The 22,120-nt window shown below is 44.5% G+C and overlaps 1 protein-coding gene across 1 annotated transcript; it reads left to right on the forward strand.

Moving 5' to 3' along the window:
* Window positions 1–1,790: 1,790 nt before the first annotated feature.
* On the forward strand, window positions 1,791–21,637 carry nkpd1 (NTPase, KAP family P-loop domain containing 1). The gene is made up of 3 exons (XM_080181958.1): window positions 1,791–2,056; window positions 11,088–11,216; window positions 19,932–21,637. Exons 1-3 carry the CDS (start codon window positions 2,035–2,037, stop codon window positions 21,635–21,637), a joined length of 1,857 nt encoding a protein of 618 aa, XP_080038084.1. The 5' UTR covers window positions 1,791–2,034.
* The last annotated feature ends 483 nt before the right edge of the window (window positions 21,638–22,120 follow it).

Below are 22,120 nucleotides of genomic sequence, written 5' to 3' on the forward strand. Positions count from 1 at the left end.
CCCATTTTCCATGCAATTGTAATTAAACTTTAAGGTATGAATGGTGTACACAAGGTGATTCCACAAAGGTGCAAGGCTGCAGGGGCGGAGGGATTGAATTTTTCGTGTGAAACCATTGTCAGCTGCCAATGCAGGTACAGATCATAGAACGTAGAACACAGAACACTACAGCACAAGTTGCACCGATCATATCCATACCTACCAGGCCACAGAACTATCTAACTCCCAATCCCATTAAATCCCATGTACTCAGCAAAATCCCATGATCTCATCCTGGTCACACTGAGATTCTTTATCATGGTAAGTTGTACCGGCATGCTTCAAAGTTGACACACATTCATTACAGGTGAACGAGGGACATTTCTTCTATTGTGGAGGAAGAAATACTTCTGTTTTGTTCCCTCCTCAGTGAATGTTGACGTCAGTGCTCACTACTCTGAGACGTGATGAAACCTGCAGGCTCAGCTGGCCCTCCCTTCTATACATTGTAAAGGAAATTGTCTGAGTGCAAACACAGCAAGTGCTAATAGAAAAGTTGAAGGTGCACCCTGCCCATATCCTGTATGGGCTCTCCATAAGATGGGCCCATGTTATGACAGTACTGATTGTGCCCTTTAGTCCCTCATTTTTCTCACCTTGATTGGTTGTCCCCACTACACCAGAACCTCAAGCCCTTCCTACTTCACTCCTCGTGCCCTAATCCCATCTTCCATTCTCCCACAGATATCTCTTCCACTCTTTTATGCAACAAACTCCCAACCCTTCAATTGCCAAAAGCCCATCACCTCTGATTCACTCTTACTGGTTCTTCGCCCCGTTGTGAGCTGTCATTCTCCTGTTCCCTTCCCCAATGCTGCAGAGTTCGACAGGGAAACCAATGACCTTATACACAACTGCACAAAGCTGACTAGACGCCATCATCAACAAAAATGAACCAGGTGCCATGAGATTGTGAACCACTGACTTTATTTTGAAGATAGGACTTGATTAAAAATGTTTTGCGCTAGTGAGTATTACAAGTCCGAACCCACTAGAGAACAGTGTAAAGCTTGACAACCTGCAAACGCTGCCTCTGACTTAACCTCCTCATCCGAACCTCCAGCAGGAAATCAAAATTTAGCATAATTGAGTACATGCCACTTTCCCCTCTCTTGCAGTTTCCTTAAACATCCCATCCACCCATCTAATACCCCATTCCATATGCAATATCCCCTTTATAATTCAACCATGTGCAAACCCCTGTATAATTTCTGCTTTAGCGGCCTCTGATGTATTCCCCCCACAATGAAACTCTTCCCCAAGTTGAATCCCCCCTCCCCCCCATCTCCTTTCATGTATAATTCCTCCAAACAGCAAAAATATTTCCTGCCCATTGTGTAAACTGCTTTTCTGGGTTTGGGTATACCTCACAACAATCATTAATTCCTGATTGAATAAACAGCTGGAACTCAATAAGATTTCCAGCCAAATGGAGAGATAAACATAGATCGAGGATACACAGAGGCTGACTGGTATTCTGACCCTTCTATGCATAGGATGATCCCAGCCTCAGACATTTCCCTCACTGTGGAAAGGAGTTTCATCTGTGCTCCCATCAACACACAAGGAATCCAACCCCAAACCTGAGCTTGGTGACGCGGGAGGGTGGATGTAGAAAGGGATTAGAAAGTAACAGGACAAGTTGAGAAAGCTGTTAAAACTGTTTTAAAGGAAGTATTAAAACTTGACTTTACAAAAGCAAGGAGGTTATACTGAGCATTACTGTGTTCAATTCTGGGCACCATACTTTAGGAAGGATAGTGTCAAGATGAGAATATAGAGCTGGTGTGGGAATTCCCTGGGGCAAAGACCGCCCAGATAACTTGATGTTATCTTAAATCTGCGCAGAACCATGTCCCTTTACATCACTGTAAACTGTCAGCAAATTTGCAAGTGGCATAACTACCTGTAGCAGCAGAGTATAAATATTCTCACATTACAGAAGTTATCTATCATCAGCATTACATATTTCTACTGAAAACAACTCAACTTAAGATGTCGAACCGCGAGCACAATGGTAAGAAAATACTTTATGTTTGGTTTGGAAAATAGGTTGTTTGCGTTGGTGAGCTGATATATTGCTGTTGTGATTAAAACAAGTTCTTCCTTGTGTATCTAACTTCAGCAAGTTCCTTAAACTAAAATATTATCTTTGGGTAATTTCATTTTCTATCACGCTTCATCAATCTAAACTGCCAATTCTCACTTTCGGCAATTTCTGAAGTAATTATTCTTCATCATTCATCCCCACAATATATCAGGAATGAAAGTAGAAATAATGGAATCGTTCCGGACGCTGTAAAGATCGGAACGATTTAGTGGCATTCCCAGGTGGACGCATAAACTGAAGAATCTTGTCATCTTTTATAGTTTAAATTATTTCCCTGCACAAAAGCCATTCATCTAATTCCACCACTTCCCTTTCCTATACTCTGCCACTAAGTCTAATCCCATTCTCCCCCTCACCACTCATTCCTGTAACCTCCCACCTAGTCTGATCCCACCCTTCCCTGACTCTCCATTTCTGCAATATCCACCTAGTCTAATCCCATTCTGCCCAAACTCTCCAATCCTGTAACGTCCCACCTCGCCTAATCTCACTCTTCCCTCACTTTCCGTAGCCCTGTTCACTCCTCACATCCTAAATTGTCAAGAAACAATCCAATTTTCTTTTAAAAGTACTCATGGATTCTGGTTCAACAACAGTTTTCATTCAGAGACACACAGAGAAACAGTGAGAGTCCTACAATGGGTATTGATCGAAAGAAGATCTTGAATGAGAGGAGCAACTAATGTGAGCTCTGGAGCTGGGCTCACCAGAAGTCCAGATTGAGTGATCTGGAGAAGTGAGGGAAGAGTTCTAATGGTGATATTTCCCAACCCCTAGCAGGACTGAGGGAATAAACATACAAAGGCACATTAATTAGGAGCAGGAGTGGGTCATTGGATAAGTCAAGCTTGCTCTGTAATTTGACAAGATCAAGGCGATCTGATTATGGCATCAATTTTATTCTCCCTTTGACTCCTTTGTCAGTCAAAAATCTAATTCAGCTTTAAAAATATTCAATATCCCAGCCTCCACTCCTTTCCCTTCACAGACAAATGATTTTCTGAGAATGTTTTTAAATCATTCATTCAAGGGATGTGGGCATTACTACCTAGGCCAGCATGAATTGTCCATTCCTAATTGCTCTTGGGAAGATGGTGGTGAGCTGTCTTCTTGAACTGTTGCAATCCATATAGCATAGCCACAGTTCTCTTAGGGAGAGCATTCCTGGATTCTGATCCAGCGACAATGAAGGAACAGCTTATGTTTCTAAGTCAGGGTGGTGTGTAACTTGGAGGTGAACTTCCTGGTGGTGGTGTTCCCATGCGTCCACTGTTCTTGTCATTTTAGATGGCAGTGGTCATGGGTTTGGAAGGCGCTGTCAAAGAAGCCTTGGTACGCTTGGCTGCCACTGTTAGTCAGTGATGGAGGGAGTGAATGTTTGTGGATGTGGTGTCAATCAAGAGAGCTGCTTTGTCCTATACGCTGTCAAATTTATTTGGTGTTGTTTGAGCTGCACTCATCCAGGCAAGGGGAGAGTATTCCATCACACTCTTGACTTGTGTCTTGTAGATGGTGGACAGGCTTTGGAAAGTCAGGAATTCACAGGATTCCTAGCCAATGGCCTGCTAATGTTGCCACAGTATTTATATGGCAAGTCCTGCTCAATTTCAAGTCAATGGTAACTTCCAAAATGTTGAGAGTGGGGAATTCAGTGACGGTAAAGCCATTGAATATCTTCCTCATCTCCATCTTAAATGGGAGACCCCTGTGTCCAAAAAATCTGGGGCTGTATTTTACCTGGCACTACCAGGTGCATTTTCAGAGGTGAAATGTAAACATAGAACATAACAGTGCAGTACAGGCCCTTCGGCCCTCGATGTTGCGCCGACCAGTGGAACCAATCTAATGACCCTCTAACCTAAACTATTCCAATGTTATCCATATGTCTATCCACTGACCATTTGAACATCCTTAAATTTGGCAAATTCACAACTGCTGCAGGCAGGACATTCCACGCCCTTACTACCCTCTGAGTAAAGAACCTACCTCTGACATCCATCCTATAATTACCACCCCTTAATTTAAAGCTATGTCCCCTCGTGTTAGCCATCACCATCCAAGGTAAAAGGCTCACTGTCCACCTATCCAATCCTTTGATCATCTTGTATGCCTCAATTAGGTCACCTCGTAACCTTCTTCTCTCTAATGAAAATCACCTCAAGTCCCTCAGCCTTTCCTCATAAGACCTTTCCACCATACCAGGCAACATCCTGGTAAACCTCCTCTGCACCCTTTCCAATGCCTCCACATCCTTCTTATAATGCGACGACCAGAACTGTACGCAATACTCCAAGTGTGGCTGCACCAAAGTTTTGTACAGTTGCAACATGACCTCATGGCTCCGAAATTCAATCCCTCTCCCAATAAAAGCTAACACACCGTACGCCTTAACAACCTTATCAACCTGGGTGCCAACTTTCAGGGATCTATGCACATGTACACGGAGATCTTTCCACTCATCCACACTTCCAAGTAACTTACCATTAGCTGTGTACTCTGTATTCCTGTTACTCCTTCCAAAGACAATCACCTCACACTTTCCCGTATTAAACTCCTTTTGCCACCTCTCAGCCCAGCTCTGCAGCTTAACTATGTCCCTCTGCAAACTGTAACTTCCATCCTCACTGTCTACAACTCCTCCGACTTTGGTGTCATCAGCAAATTTACTAATCCATCCTTCTACACCCTCATCTAGGTCATTTATAAAAATGACAAACAGCAGTGGCCCAAAACAGATCCTTGAGGTACACCCCTTGTAACTGCACTCCAGGTTGAATATTTCCCATCAACTACCACCCTCTGTCTTCTATCAGCTAGCCAATTCCTGATCCAAACTGTTAAATCACCCTCAATCCCATGCATCTGCATTTTCTGCAGTAGCCTACCATGGGGAACCTTATCAAACGCTTTGCTAAAATCCATATACACCACGTCAACTGCCTTATCCTTATCCACCTCTTTGGTCACCTTTTCAAAAAACTCGATAAGGTTTGTGAGGCATGACCTACCCTTCACAAAACCGTGTTGACTATCCCTAATCAATTTATTTCTCTAGATGATTATAAATCCTTTCCATTATAATCCTTTCCAAAACTTTGCCCACAACAGAAGTAAGGCTCACTGGTCTATAATTCCCAGGATGGTCTCTACTCCCCTTCTTGAACAAGGGGACAACATTTGCTATCCTCCAGTCTTCCTGCACTATACCTGTAGACAATGGCGACATGAAGATCAAAGCCAAAGGCTCTGCAATCTCCTCCCTAGCCTCCCAGAGAATCCTAGGGTAAATCCCATCCGGCCCAGGGGACTTATCTATTTCACACTTTCTAGAATTGCTAACACCTCCTCCTTATGAACCTCAATCCCGTCTAGTCCAGAAGCCAGTATCTCTTTGACTACACTGACTTTTTCCTGTGTGAATACTGATGAAAAATACTCATTCAGTGCCTCTCCTTTCTCTTCAGGCTCCACACACAACTTCCCACTGCTGTCTCTGACTGGCCCTAATCTTGCCCTAACCAATCTTTTATTCTTGACATACCCGTAGAAAGCTTTAGGATTTTCCTTGATCCTATCCGCCAAAGTCTTCTCATGTCCTCTTCTAGCTCTTCTTAACTCTCTCTTTAACTCCTTCCTGGCTAATTTATAACTCTCCAGTGCCCTAACTGAGCCTTCATGTCTCATTTTTACATAAGCCTCCTTCTTCCTCTTCACCAGAGATTCAACTTCCTTAGTACACCACGGTTCCCTCGCTCGACCACTTCCTCCCTGCCTGACAGGTACATATTTATCAAGGACTCGCAGTAGCTGCTCCTTGAATAAGCTCCACATTTCAGATGTCCCCAGCCCCTGCAGTTTCCTCCTCCAATCTACGTATCCTAAATCTCACCTAATAGCCTCATAATTACCTTTCCCCCAGCTATAACTTCTGCCCTTCGGTATATACCTATTCCTTTCCATCACTAAGGTAAACGAAACCGAATTGTGGTCACTATCACCAAAGTGCTCACCTACCTCCAAGTCTAACACCTGGTCTGGTTCATTACCCAGTACCAAATCCAATGTAGCTTCTCCCCTTGTTGGCCTATCTACATACCGTGTCAGGAAACCTTCCTGCACACATTGGACAAAAACTGACCCCTCTAACGTGCTTGAACTATAGCTTTTCCCATCGATATTTGTAAAGTTAAAGTCCCCCATAACAACTACCCTGTTACTTTCACTCCTATCCAGGATCATCTTTGCAATCCTTTCCTCTACATCTCTGGAACTTTTTGGAGGCCTATAAAAAACATTCCCAGCAGGGTGATCTCTCCTTTCCTGTTTCTAATCTCAGCCTATACTACCTCAATAGACAGATCCACATCAAACGTCCTTTCTGCCACCGTAATACTGTCCTTGATTAACAATGACACGCCTCCCCCTCTTCTATCACCTTCTCTGCTCTGACTGAAACATCTGAACCCTGGAACCTGCAACAACCATTCCTGTCCCTGCTCTAGCCATGTCTCTGAAATGGCTACAACATCGAAGTCCCAGGCACCAATCCAGGCTGCAGGTTCATCCACCTTATTGCGTATGCTCCTCACATTAAAGTATACACACTTCAACCCACCCTCCCACCTGCCAATACTCTGCTGCGACCTTGAAACCTTATCCATGACCTCCCTATTCTCATGCTCCTGTACATTGGAGCTACAATTCAGGTTCCCATCCCCCCTCTGAATCAGTTTAAACCCCCCAAAGAGCATTGGCAACTTTCCCCCCCCCAAGATATTGGTACCTCTCTGGTTCAGGTGTAGACCATCCCTTTTTAGGAGGGTAGGTGTCCAGCCCATCACTTTGACCCACCTTGAGCTCATCTCCATAATGAGAGGGACGGGCAGAGACTAATATCTATTTCAAATAATAGCATTATAGAGTCTCTACTCTGCAGAATGAAGCCATTCAGTCCATTGAACCTGCACTGATAACAATGCCAACCAGGCCCTATGTATTTACCCTGTTAATCCACCTGACACTAAGGGGCAATTTAACATCGCCAATCCACCTAACCTGCACATCTTTCTTTAGTCTGTGGGATTAACTGGAGCACCAAGGGGAAACTCACGCAGACACAGGGAGAATGTGCAAACTCCACACAAACAGTGACCCCAGGTTGGAATTGAACTTGGATCCCTGGCACTGTGAGGCAGAAGTGCTAACCATGCCCCCCTCCGCCCCAGGTAATCAAGGGTCAATTAGGCTTGTCATCAAGCATAAAATGTTTAGATTGGGATGTGGAGCCGAATTTGTAAACAAATCCTTCAAAGGCAGGAGGAAGGTGGTGCTCTATCTTTAGGGGTTGCTCTTTGCCAACAAGATAGAACAATCACCCCCCCAACTTTTTCCATTTCACTTTTAATTCCAATCCCTCCCCATCCCCTCCCTGACCTGCCCCAACCCCTCCCTGGCCTAGACCGGTAACTTACCTGTTTTCAGGGGTCCATGGGCCTTCATCCTCCTCCTCCTCAGCCACAAATGCGCTTTTAGCACTGCTGGGACCATCGAGGCTGCTGACCAATCCAACTGGCAGGAAGATCCCATAGGGTGGGATTTCCTTCCCAGAGTGTGTAGCAGCTCCACTCAGCCCTCAGTCTGTTATGGTTGTGAGGCATGTGGCATGGGACAGGTTGAGAGTGGGCAAGCCCCATCACCTCTCCATAACATCCAAACCCTATCAGTATCCACCCTGTCAAACACCCACAGGATCTCCATGTTTCAAGAAAATTGCCTCTCGTTCTTCTAAACTACAATGAATAAAAGCCCAACCTTCCCTCACCACAGGAAACGACCAAATGAACCTTCTCTGAACTGCTTCCAATACAAATGTATCTTCTCTGAGATAAGGAAACCAAAACTGTACACAATACTCCAGATGCGGTCTCACCAATGACCTGTGCAAATGTGGCAAAACCTCCTTACTTTTATATCCGATTCCACCTGCCATAAACATTCCCTTTGCCTTCCTAATCACTTGCTGAACCTATATGCTAACTTTTTGTGTTTCATGTACCAGGATAATCAGATTCCTCTGTACCGCTGGGTTCTGCCATCTCTCTCTATTTAAATTATCTGCTCCTTCTCTATTCTGTTAAAGTGGTTAAGTTCACATTTTCCCACATTATACTCCATGTGCCAATTTTATGAGCACTCATTTAACCACTAATCTATATCCCTTTGCAGATCCTTATATCCTCTTCACAACTTATCTATCTTTGTGTCACCAACACATTTAGCTACGATATCTTAGGTCCCTTCTTCCAAATCATTGATATAAATTGTAAATAGTTGAGGCCAATGCTGATCTCTTTGGCACTCCACTCACTGCATCTTGCCAACCTGAACATGACCTATTTATGGCACCATGGTTAGCATTGCTGCCTCACAATGCCAGGGACTTGGGTTCAATTCCAGTCTTGGGTCGCAATGTTGAGTTTGCACATTCTCCCTATGCCCTGCATGCGTGTCCTCTGGGTGTTCTGATTTATTTCCCACAGTCCGAAAGATGTGCTGGTTAGGTGCATTGGCCATGCTAAATTCTCCCTCAGTGTACCCAAATGTGTAGTTAGGAGGTTTAGTGGGGTAAATGTGTAAGGTTATGGGGTGGGGCAGGGAGTGGGTCTGAGTAAGCTGCTATGTAGAGAGTTGATGCAGACTTGATGTGCCAAATGGCCTCCTCCTGTGCTGTAGGGATTCTATGATACTCTCTGTTTCCTGTTAACAAGATGTGAGTATGCCAGCGTTGGACTGCCCTCTCTATATGTTAATATGTTACCCCCAATGCCATGAGTTCTTACTTTACCCAGTAATCTTTGATGTGCACCTTGTAAAATGGTTCTGAAATCCAGGTACACTAAATCTATAGGTTCCCCTTTATCTAAGTTAAAAAGAAAGGGAAAGTAATTAAGAACATAAGAAATAGGAGCAGGAGTAGGCCATCTAGCCCTTCGAGCCTGCCCCGCCATTCAGTAAGATCATGGCTGATCTGTCGTGTCTCAGTTCCACATTCCCGCCCTCTCCCCATAACCCTTAATCCCCTCTCTCATCAAAAACCCATCAACCTGCGTCTTAAAAATATTTAGCGAGGTAGCCTCCACCACTTCAACGGGCAGAGAATTCCAGAGATTCACCACCCTTTGAGTGAAGAAGTTCCTCCTCAACTCTGTTCTAAACCACCCCCCCTTTATCTTGAGGCTGTGCCCTCTAGTCCTACTGTCCTTTCTGAGTGGGAAGAGCCTCTCCACCTCTACCCTATCCATCCCATTCATCATCTTGTACGTCTCAATGAGATCTCCCCTCATTCTTCTAAACTCTAACGAGTACAAGCCCAGTTTATTCAACCTCTCCTCATAGCTCAACCCCCTCAACTCCGGTATCAGCCTAGTAAACCTCCTCTGCACTCCCTCCAAGGCCAAAATATCCTTGCGTAAGTGCGGTGACCAAAACTGCACACAGTATTCCAGCTGCGGCCTCACCAATGCCCTATACAGCTGCAGCAAGACCTCCCTACTTTTATATTCAATCCCCCTCGCTATGAAGGCCAGCATCCCATTCGCCTTCCTGACCACCTGCTGCACCTGCAAGCTGGGTTTTTGCAACTCATGCACAAGGACCCCGAGGTCCCTCTGCACCGTAGCATGCTGCAGTTTTTTGCCATGTAAGTAAGAGTCCTTCCTACCATTATTCCTACCAAAGTGGACAACCTCACACTTGCCAACATTAAATTCCATTTGCCAGTTCCTGGCCCATTCGCCCAGCCTATCTAGATCCCTCTGCAGACTTTCCACACCCTCCGCACAATTTGCCGTTCCACCAGTCTTTGTGTCATCAGCAAATTTCGACACCCTACACTCGGTTCCCTCCTCCAGATCATCTATATAAATGGTAAATAGCTGAGGCCCCAGCACCGATCCCTGGGGCACTCCACTAGTCACCAACGGCCAATCCGAATAGCACCCATTAACACCCACTCTCTGCCTCCTATTTAACAGCCAATCCCCTATCCACGCTAACACCCTACCCCCAACTCCATGCCCCCTAACCTTCCGCAACAACCTCTTGTGCGGCACCTTATCAAATGCCTTCTGAAAATCAAGAAACACCACATCCACCGGTTCCCCTCTATCCACCGCACTAGACACATCCTCATAGAACTCCAATAAATTCGTTAGACACGACTTCCCCTTAACGAAACCGTGCTGCGTCTACTCTATCAAACAATTCTCCTCAAGATGCCTCGCTATTTTCTCCTTAATTACGGATTCAAGCATTTTACCTACAACAGACGTTAAACTAACTGGCCTATAATTCCCTGCCTTTTGCCTACTACCCTTTTAAAACAACGGCGTAACATTAGCCGTTTTCCAATCTTCCGGCACTTCCCCGGAATCCAGCGAGGTTTGGAAAATAATCACCAAGGCGTCCACTATCACCTCCGCCATTTCTTTCAGAACCTTGGATGCATTCCATCCGGTCCTGGGGACTTGTTCACCGTCAGTCCCTCTAGTCTGTCGAGCACCGCCTCTGTAGTAACAATAATGTCATTCAGGCCCTCCACTCCTACCATCTTTCCATCGTTAACACCTGGCAAACTATTCACGTCCTCCTCCGTGAAGACCGAAACAAAAAAGTTAATTACTATTTTCAAATGTCTGTAATGGTCTTTTGATTGCATTGAAACACCTCAGGATGCAACATGATCTATAGAAAAAAAACTTGAATATTATTGCCCTTTCTGTGATGGCTATTTTGAAATGTTTTGTAATGTTCTTTCAGATATGAATAAAGTATATTTTTGAAAAAAAAAATTAGCTCAGTTATAAGAGTTCTGCTGAAATTCTTGTTAAAGTCAAAGTAGGCCAATGAATTACTAATTTTACTGCATTGAATTTCTTAGGGAAAACTGAGTATGAAATTTACGCAGAATGCCTTGGTAAAGCTCTGTGCTATATCCCCACCCCCACGACAGTTGGACTATATGCACCCTGGGGATCTGGAATCAACCGGCTTCTGCACAATGTCCAGAGTAAGTTCATTTTGTTTTGACATTTTCACTGCGGCTAAATCATTTCAGCCAATTCCTTATCCATCTCTGGGCTTTAAGTGGAATACTCACCCTGTCTGTTTAATAAGATAGTCATTTCTCCTTGTCCTTAATGCCATCACAAAAGGACTAAGAAATTCTGAGGTGACTGTTAGTACTTGTTATGTGTCAAAACACTGCTATAACCCCTTTCATGTGAGACTGGTACCAAAAGTAAATTGTGTCATGGACCTACTGGGCACTGTAAGCATCCTTAACAGAATTCATGTGGTTATGGTTGTGATGAAAAGCTGTTAGTTTTAACAGAAACAAACATTAATTCACACTGATTAATATCAGGATTAATTTTACACAACTGTCTTGCAGTATCACATTGAATGGCAAAGAACAAATATAACTTGTTTACCTTGCTCGTTCAAGTCACATTCAATTACTCAGACCTGAGGAGAAATTTGTTCATACATGACCATTTTTGTTGATTTCCTGGGGGCAGACAGAACCATTAGAAACTAGCATTTCCAGATGTTAATGAGCTGCCTGGATGTTACAACATGATGAATTTAGTAATAGTTAGTGTGAAGAAATGGGAAAGGAATGCTGATGAGCGAGCTTGGTGCCAGATAGACTGGAAACTGGAAGGGAGAGTGTGAAGCTCCAATAAAACTCATTGTAAATTATGTCAGGTCAGCAGAAAAGAATCCATGCTGACAGAAGTGGTTAATCACTTAGCTAGGAAAATTAGGAAGACTTGAAATTAATATGCATTGCACAAGCACAGTAAGAAGATTTGCATGATATGCAGTGAGACAATGAACGTAGAACAATACAGCACAGTACAGGCCCTTCGGCCCTTGATGTTGTGCTGAGGTAAATCAAGCTATCCCACTCCCTATCATTCTGGAGTGCTCCATGGGCCTATCTAATAACCTCTTGAAAGTTCCTAAAGTGTCCGACTCCACTATCACAGCAGGCAGTGCATTCCACACCCTAACCACTCTCTGAGTAAAGAATGTACCTTGGATATCCCTCCTATATCTCCTACAATGAACCTTATAGTTATGCCCTCTAGTAACAGCTACATCCACCGAGGAAATAGTCTCTACGTGTCCACTCTATCTATCCCCCTCATCATCTTATAAACCTCTATTAAGTCACCTCCTCCACTCTAAACAGAAAAGCCCCAGCTCCCTCAACCTTCCCTCATAAGACCTACCCTCCAAACCAGGCAGCATCCTGGTAAATCTCCTCTGCACTCTCTCCAATGCTTCCACATCCTCCTTATAGTGAGGTGACCAGAACTGAACACAATATTCCAAATGTGGTCTCACCAAGGTCCGGTATAGTTGCAGCATAACCCCACGGCTCTTGAACTCAAACCCCCTGTTAATAAACGCTAACACACTATAAGCCTTCTTCACGGCTCTATCCACTTGAGTGGCAACCTTCAGAGATCTGTGGATATGAACCCCAAGATCCACCACATTCTTCAGAACCCTGCCATGACCCTGTAATCCGCATTCAAATTTGATCTACCAAAATGAATCACCTCACTTGAATGCTTGTCTGTTTTTCTTAAAGGTAAATGAGAAACTCTGATGTAAAAGCATCAGAAAGTTATCCTTACAAACACACCCAGCAGCCTCCCCAAGATTTTACCTTGCTTATTCTAGAGTGAAAACAACACGCTTGGTAGAATATTTTAAAACGGTGTCATTAGTCTAATGACAAATACCGAAAAATGGCAACACATACGGCCAAGGTTATTAAGAAGGCATATGGCATACTTGCCTTCGTCGGCCAGGGCATTGAGTACAAGAGTTGGGAAATCATGTTGCAACTATTTAAAACCTTGGTTAGGCCACATTTGGAGTACTGCATGAAGTTCTGGTCACCACACTATCAGAGAGAATTTTTGGAGAGAATGCGTAAAACCATAAGACATAGGAGCAGAATTAGGCCACTCGGCCCATCGAGTCTGCTCCACCATTCAATCGTGGTTGTTTTTTTCTCATCCTCATTCTCCTGTCTTTTCCCCATAACCCCTGATCCCCTTAATAATCAAGAGCCTATCAATCTCTGTCTTAAAGACATTCAATGACCCGGCCTCCACAGCCTTCTGCAGCAAAGAGTTCCACAGATCCACCACTCTCTGGCAAAGAAGGTTCAAAGTGCAAAGAAGGTTCACCAGGACGTTATCTGGCCTTGAGGGTGTTGGCTATGAAGAGAGGTCGAATTTTCATTGGAAAGACGGAGGTTGAGGGCAGATCTGATAAAGGTCCACAAAATTATAAGAGGCATAGACAGGGTGGAATGTGAGAGACTTTTTCCAAGGGTGGAAATATCAATTACAAGGGGACACAAGTGTCAATTAGAAGGTTCAAGATAAGGAGGGGAAAGTTTAAGGGAGATTAGTGGGGGAAGTTTTGCACGCAGAGAAGGGTGGGTGCCTGAAATGTGCTGCCAGATGATGTGGTGGAAGCAGGCACATTAGCAACTTTAAAGATGCATCCGGAGAGTACATGAATAGAGAGGAAATAGAGGGATATAGACTGAGTAAGGGCAGAAGGTTTATTTTAAATCAAGCATCATGATCGGCACAGAAGGGCCTGTCCATGCGCTGTACTTTTCTTTGCTCTTTGTTCTTTGATCTAAGTGCCAAGAAATATTGGTTTGTTATGTTAGTGAATTGTAGGGGAAAAACAATTCGAACACGCAAGAGACTGAGAATGATAAATATTCCAATCAAGTCATGGCCCACACTGAGATAACAGACAGTTGCTAAGGGACTGCATCCAAGCAAACCTGGAAGCTTGTCAAAAGGCCAAAAAAGGGTTTGTAGAACAGAGCAGATGAAAGGAGAAAGATTGGAAACAAGTTATTCATGGCATGTGGATGTAGCATTTAGGAGCTTAATAACAACAGAAGGGGCATGTTTCTCCTGAAGGTTAGAGTGCTCCGGATATCAGAAGCCCATCCACAAACAAAACCGGGGGGAAGAAAATTGTTCACATGTACAGATACTCCAGCGGCTGGCAGTGCCACCTGTGACTTTCGTGTTTTGTTTCTTTTGCCCATGCTTGCTTTCAGCCACAAAATCATATTTCTACATGTCCATCTCAGCCTATTGGGCACCAATCTTTATTACCATCCACCGTGTATTCACATACATACATGTCTAATGTAGATTTTAAGACTTTCTCCCAAACTCTGAACCCACTTATTTATAAATTTACTTACTAGTTTTTTATTTCCTCTTAGTTTACTCCTATCTAATATGGAATATCTAACATTCTCTTCTGTACTTTTTACTATTTTCACTCTATGCACCTTATTCCTCTTCTCTAGTTTGATATATTGATGCCTATCCCCCTGCCAGTTTAACTTAAATCCTCTCTAAGTGTCAAATTCACATAAAAACTGGACTAAAACACATGTTTTTTAAAGCGGGATTTTCAAAATGAATCTCCCACACTCTGTGCATCACAAAGTGCGCTAGCAGGAATCACGATAAAAATGTGTGGTGGGGGCAGGGGGGGGCCTATTCCCATTGGAGAGGCCTGCGGTGTGGCACTGAGTGGCCACTGCACATGCACCAATCTGTTATAGCGGAGATCTGCACATGCGCAGTAACCTCAGTGCCAGCCTCCCAATCACGGGATCACTGCCAGCCTTCCAAACACTCTCAACCACAGCAAACTCCCATCACTGCCTCCCCAATGCCCCCAACCCCCGATTGCTGGCCTCCTGGACTTGTCCAGGCCCCGACTTCCCCCATCCCCACAGGCTGAACCCCCCTCCCCAGCCTGATGGCCAGCCCAATCACTGCTTCCCACCCTCTGCCACCAATCCCCATGCAGAGTCGCAGAAGGACTCCCTTCTCCTCCGATTTCCCCCCCTCACAGCCCTGCACCCAATAGGTCCTGCTCCCACTGGTCCTGCCTCCTTGGTACTGCCTGGGGGCCTCTCCCCTTACTCTCGACCTCGTGGGGGCCTCCATGGCCTCCCTTCACTCCAGCAGGCTCGGGCCATCAGCTCCCCGTTGGTGGGGAGTTGTGGTAAACCCTGCTGGAATGAACCATCCTGGCAGGTGGGGAGAGAGCAGTGGGCCTGAAGACTTCAATCCCATCGCTGATCAACAGTCTTTTCTAATAAACTCCTTTCCTGGTCCACTCCAGCAAGCACCCTCACTGCCTTATAACGGGTGGCACAGGGGGTCAACTCTGCTGCCTCAAAGCACCTCCCACAATCACAGAAATGTGCAGGTTAGGTTAACTGGCTGTGATAAATTGCAGTAAGAAGTCTCACAACACTTGGTTAAAGTCCAACAGGTTGTTTGGTAGCACAAGCTTTTGGAGTGTTGCCCCTTCTTCAGGTGAAGAAGGGGTGACACTCCGAAAGCTTGTGCTACCAAATTAACCTGTTGGACTTTAACCAAATGTTGTGAGACTTCTTACTGTGTTCACCAAAGTCCAACGCCAGCATCTCCACATCATGCTGAACTTCCCCATAGTGTGAGGGGGATTAGCAGGATTATGGCAATAGGGCCTGGGTGGCATTGTTTTCAGTGCAGACTTGATGAGCTGAATGGCTTCTGCACTGTACGGATCCCATGGTTCTGTGGCTACTTTTGCCAATTTGATTTTCCCAATCTAGATGAAAATTAAAGTCACTCATGATTAATATACTGCCCTCATTATCTCCTGATTTATTCTCCATCCTACAGTATTCCCTACTATTGGGGTGGGGTCAATATACTTCCCCCACCAGTGTCTCCTTCCCTTGTTATTTTTTACTTCTACCCATTTGGATTCTACATCTTCTGATCCAAGAGCTTTGCTTGCTATTTTTTATTCCATTTCAGACTAACAAAGCTAATCCCCGACCCGTTCCTTCCAGCCTGTTTTATTAAAATTCACATGCCCTGAATATTTAGCTCCCAGCTTTGATCTCTTAATAACCATGTCTCTTAAGATCATATCCAATAATCTCATTTTGTGCAAATTCTACATGCATTTAAGTAGTATTAATTTTGCTTTTCACCATATCCTTTGACCCAATTTTCTGCTTTTTTTAAATATTTGTACACTCTGTCCCTTCCTGTTACACTCTGGGTAATTACCTAAATAGCTGCCTTGTAATGCTGCCATATCCTTCAGCTTTGTAAGCCTACTGATTTCCTCTCCAGAGCCGTTCCCCTCTATTTGGGTGAGGGGGGCTAGGTATAAGACAAATATTAGAGGGCAGTTTTTCACGCAAAGGGTAGTGGGGGTGTGGAATGCACTGCCGAGTAAGGTGGTGGAAGCAGGCACGCTAGGGTTGTTTAAGAGTCACTTAGACAGCCATATGAGCGGGCTACATATAGGGGGATATAGTAGGCCTTACTGAACATTGTAGGCTTGGGAATACGTTTTGCCTCAGGAATGTTAGTCTTTGCCTGTTTAATAATGAATTTTTTTGTCTCCACAAGCATTTAAGTCCAGCATGGGGCATGCAGGCGGCAGGTTGTAGTGGGCTGCTCTTGGATGTTGCTTCGGGAGTTGCCTATTGCTTCATGTCGTTAGTGTGCTTAAACTGGACCATCTCGAGGGCAACATGACAGCTCAGAGACTATCTCTGTTGCTGTGCGGACACATGGATTTGGGCCTGTGTCTGTGGGAGTTTGCACGTTCTCCCCGTGGTTGCGTGGGTTTCCTCCGGGTGCTCCGGTTTCCTCCCACATCCCCCAAAGATGTGCTTTTAGGCTGATTGATTGGGTACTAAAATTGTCCCTAAATTGGACCTCCCTGATCCTCGCACGTTAGGCGTAGACTAAAATCATGAATAGGACACTGAGATAGTAGGACGGCGGCGTGGGCTCGTTGGGCCGAAGGGCCTGTTTCCCGTGCTGTGTTGTTGTTCTTTGTTCTATTTAGTTTAAAGCCCTCTCTACTTCCCTAGTTATGCGGTTTGCATGAACATGGGTTCCAGCACCAGTCAGACGGAGGCTGTTCCAACGATACTGACCCGACTTTCCCCAGTACTGACGCTGGTTGCTCCACTTCTCCCACACCATTTGAGCCTCGTCCTCAACTCTCTGATTTTATACACCCTATCCAATTTGCATGTGGCTCAAGTAATAATCCAGAGATCATAATCTTGGAGGTTCTGTTGTTTAATTTAGTGCCAAGATCCTCAAACTCTCTTTGCAGAACCTCCTTCCTCATTCTATCCATGTCGTTGGTGCCCACATGAACCAGGATCCTCCCCCTCCCACTGCAACTTCCTCTCCAGCCCAATGTGCCAAATCCTAGCAGGGAACACAGCTGACTAGGCTCTGGCTCAGTGTCAATCTGCCTCACTATATTGTTCCCTACTACCAAGTGCTCCCCCCACACTGGAATGGCTTCCTGCACCAGGATTTAGGTGGCAGGTTGGCGCAGTGGTTAGCACTGCTGCCTCACAGCACCAAGGACCTGGGTTCAATTCCTGCCTCAGGTCACCGTCTGTGTGGAGTTTGCATATTCTCCCCGTGTCTGGGTGGGTTTCCTCCAGGTGCTCCAGTTCTCCCCCACCCCCACCGCCCCCCCCCCACACTCCAAAAGATGTGTGGGTTAGGTGCATTGGTGATCCCCTTATTTCACCTGCTAATCCCCTTTTTTACCCTGCTAATACCCTTATTTCAGGGGATTAGCAGGGTAAATACATGAGGTTACAGGAAATGGGCTTGGGTGGGATTCTGGTTGGTGCAGCCTCAATGGGCTGAATGGCCTCCTTCTGCACTGTAGGGATTCTATGATTTTACCGCGGTGCCATAGCCTGTCAGCTCACCCACCCTGCAGCTTTCCCCTACTCTCATCCACATAAACTGAGAGAACCTGAAACCTGGTGGACAATTACAGAGGCTGAAACTCCTGCCCTATAGGTCCTCTTACCTGCCTCAGCTGCAGTCACATCTCCCTATCCCTGACCACTTTCTAAACCAGAAGACCCTATCCTAAGGGGTGTGACCGCCTCCTTAAACTAAGAGTCCAGGTTGATACATCACCTGACCTGCCATCCTTAATGTGTTTTAAATTATTACTAAAATTATGTACTTATTTATGTTGCTTTTTATCTATTTCATTAAATAACCACCAATTTGTGCGCTGCTTTAAACCCTAAGATGCAGTCTGTTTACTTCCCTGAGGTTAACTCTGTTTTATTTTGAACTACTTCTATCACCTTTCTACATTGGCCCTAATTTTCTCGACAGAAGTTTTCCACACATTTGCCAGCCAGGCAAATTCATGTAACATCTCTGCTGTTTTATGCTGTCTCAAATTGATTGAAATACTCATGGGACATTCCTCTACTCCGACAGCAAGGCAAGACCACTTCCTGAAGGATGAAGAAGTTAGAAAGTAAAAAGCAAAAGAGCAGCTCTTACCACTCTCTACCAAAATCTTACTTTGCTCCAAATTTTTTTTTATTCATTCGTGGGACATGGGCATTGTTGGCTGGCCAGCAATTATTACCCATCCCTAGTTGTCCTTGAACTGAGTAGCTTGCTAGGCCATCTCAGAGTCAACCATGTTGTTGTGGCTCTGGAGTCACATGTAAAGTTAGAAGTAAAAAACAAAGAACAACACAGCACTGGAAACAGGCCCTTCGGCCCAACGAGCCCGCGCCACCATCTCAACATTGTGAGTCCCCTCTCCACCCATGACCCTTGTCTATGCTTATGGCACTCCACATTGGAAACCAGATTGAGGGGAGACTAATTTAGGGACAATTTGTTACGCCAATCAGCCTAACAGCACACCTTTGGGGTGTGGGAGGAAACCAGAGCACCCGGAGGAAACCCAAGCAAACACAGGGTGAATGCACAAACTCCCACAGACACCGGCCCAAATCCATGTGTCTGCACAGCTAACAGTGATAGTCACTGAGCTGTCGAGTTGCCCAGCATCTGGTCCAGTTTAAGCGTACACTAACGATGTGAAGCACTAGGCTACTCTCGAAACATCCAAGAGCAGCCCTCGTACGACCCACCGAGTGTATGCCCCTTGTTGGACAACAAGGCGGACCAAAGGACCTGTGGATTAAAAGTTTATTCATTAGACACAGTAGACTTACATTTACACTGCAATGAAGTTACTGTGAAAATCCCCTAGTTGCCACACTCCAGCACCTGTTTGAGTACACTGAGAGAGAATTTAGCATGGCCAATTCACCTAACCTGCACATCTTTGGACTGTGGGAGAAAACCGCAGCACCCGGGAGAAACCCATGCAGATACAGGGGGAATGTGCAAACTCCACATAAACAGTGACCCAAGCCAGGAATTGAATCCGGCTCTCTCGTGCTATGAGGCAGCAGTGCTAACCACTGTGCCACTATGCCTCCCCACCATGGCCCCATGTGGGCCAGACCAGGTAAGGATGGTAGGTTTCCTTCCCTGAAGGACATTAGTGAACCAGATGTGTTTTTCTGGCAATCAACAGTGGCTTCATGGTCATCAGTAGATGCTCAATAGATCCTGCCGTGGTAAGATCAGTAGATCCTGCCGTGGTAAGATTCGAACTCGGGTCCCCAGAACATTAGTTGAGTTTCAGGGTTAATGGTTTAGCAATCATTAAGTTATCGCCTCTTTAAAATTCCCAAATGTGTCCACAAACAAAGAGATACATTAGTATTTGGCAAGGAAATGTGTGCACTGACAATGTCATTCTTTTACAGGGCAAATGATAGTGGAAGTGCTTCAGAGAGAAAAGGAGGAATTGATGAGGACCGAGGAGAAACCTCGATCAACCACTGGTCTTGGGTTTATTTACCTTTTGTTACATTTGGTTTTCCTCCAGCCCCAATTGACGGAACGGCATCAAAAGCGGAAAAATGTCCGATTCATATTCATTCAATTCAACGCATGGCAATTTGCAGGAAGTGAAAAGCTATGGGCTGGACTCATAACAACATTGTGTGACAACATTAAGGATCACTTTGGATCCATTCCGACCAGCATTGTTCGGGCCCTTGGTCACCAGGCCACTATAGAAAGAAGCCAATCCAACTGCGAATGGGTGTCTAAAAAAATCCTTGGAATTCCAATTTGGCTTATCTTCAGTTTCCTCCTAGTGCTAGCTCTGGCATTATTACTGGTCATCTCAAAGTTTGGCTTTTCTGTTGGTGAAATGGGAAGTGATTACATCATGGCCCTTGAAGGTGTTGGTTTTGGATTAATTGGATGCTCTGCCCTTCTGACAATGAAGAACTCCTTAATGGTGGGCAGGAATATTTTAGTCAGCCAAAAGGCCAAAATGGAAAGTCTAATGAATAAAACAGACTTCAGCAGTCAACTGGGGTTTATGAATGATATCAAACAAGAAGTTAAAGTTCTTACAAACTTCATCCACTACATAGAAATATTTGAACGACGGAAGGTTAGAATTGTGCTGGAAATCATGAGTCTTGACAGGTGCACTCCAGATAAAGTTGTTGGAGTCTTAGATGCTATGAACATCCTTCTTTCTGATCCGGACGCGCCTTTTATTTCTGTGTTGGCTGTTGATCCGAGTATTATTGTAGCTTGTGTGGAGAAATCTAATACCCTTAAAGGTATGGCAGACAATGGCTACGAGTTCCTTAACAGGATCGTGACACTACCTTTCTCTGTCCCAAAAATGGATACTCAGACCAAACTCAACTTTATTCAGGAGGTAGTGAAAGGCAAGGATGCCCTGATGGAAGACACCACACTGCAGCCTGAACGACCTGAAGCAAACAAGTGCCAGGGAAATTGTTTGGAAATTGAGCCACTGATTAATGTTTCTACTGGGCGTGGCCAACTTTCTGTGCAAATAAATAACAAAATGAACATAGGTTACCATATCCGTCAGGCCTATCATTGCTTAATGGACAGAGATAGCAACCTCCATGAGTACATCGAGGAGAACTTCCTGCAAATGAGGAGGATAGTGAACATAATTCCAATTATGGTGATGCTCATGTTGAATACAGATGTTTCAATGAGTTCCTTTCCTCCTCAGAGAATTGCTGCCTGGGTTATTTTAGCCAGCTGCTGGCCATGTCGCCTCAGTTGGATCTGGCAATGCTTGGAAGATGCAGAGCAAAGGAACGAGTTAAGTGGAGAAAAGTATATTAATGATGAGATGCTACTGTGGACCATTTATGAAAATTCCTTAGATAAATTAATATTAATTCAATCCAGTATCGAAAAATTACTGTCACTTGATGGAGATCCAGAAATTTTTCAGAAGTTTCTATCAATCAGTTACAAATTCACCGTTAAAGATGCAAAACTTTTCCTGCCGCATACAATTAATCTAGATTATTCCTTAAAGAGGAAAATGGAGTTATTTCTTGGAAATAAGTTATTAGGAAGTAAAACAATCTCACCTTCTGCCAATGCTACAAGTTTGGGATGAAAGGTCATGTATAATGAGGAAGAAATTATTTTTAAAAGCAATTAAATGATTATTTGTCTACGGGTCAATAATTCCTCAAGCTTGACTGTTGAACCATACTGCCCAAATATACAAGAATAATAATGGATGTGAGGCAGGCAAGAATGCACTTTCCTAAGAACTGAACAGTCAGGAGGAGATACTACAACCAACAAAATTGTGCACTTTGCTACATTAAGTACACATATGAAGAAACTCCCACTTCAGTTGCTGAATTTAACTTTGTTACTTCTAGTGCAGAGGCACAGATCAGCTAGATAGTCAACATCTTTTCCTGAAGATAGGAGAGTCTAAAACTAGAGGGCATAGGTTTAAGGTGAGAGGGGAGAGATACAAAAGAGTCCAAAAGGCACTTTTTTCACACAGAGGGTGGTGAGTGCCTGGAATGAGCTGCCAGAAGTAGTAGTAGAGGCAGGTACAATTTTGTCTTTTAAAAAGTGTTTA

Source organism: Carcharhinus amblyrhynchos, unplaced genomic scaffold (genome assembly GCF_965287045.1).
Source record: "Carcharhinus amblyrhynchos unplaced genomic scaffold, sCarAmb.v2.hapA scaffold_44, whole genome shotgun sequence".
In the NCBI taxonomy this organism is placed as follows: domain Eukaryota; kingdom Metazoa; phylum Chordata; class Chondrichthyes; order Carcharhiniformes; family Carcharhinidae; genus Carcharhinus; species Carcharhinus amblyrhynchos.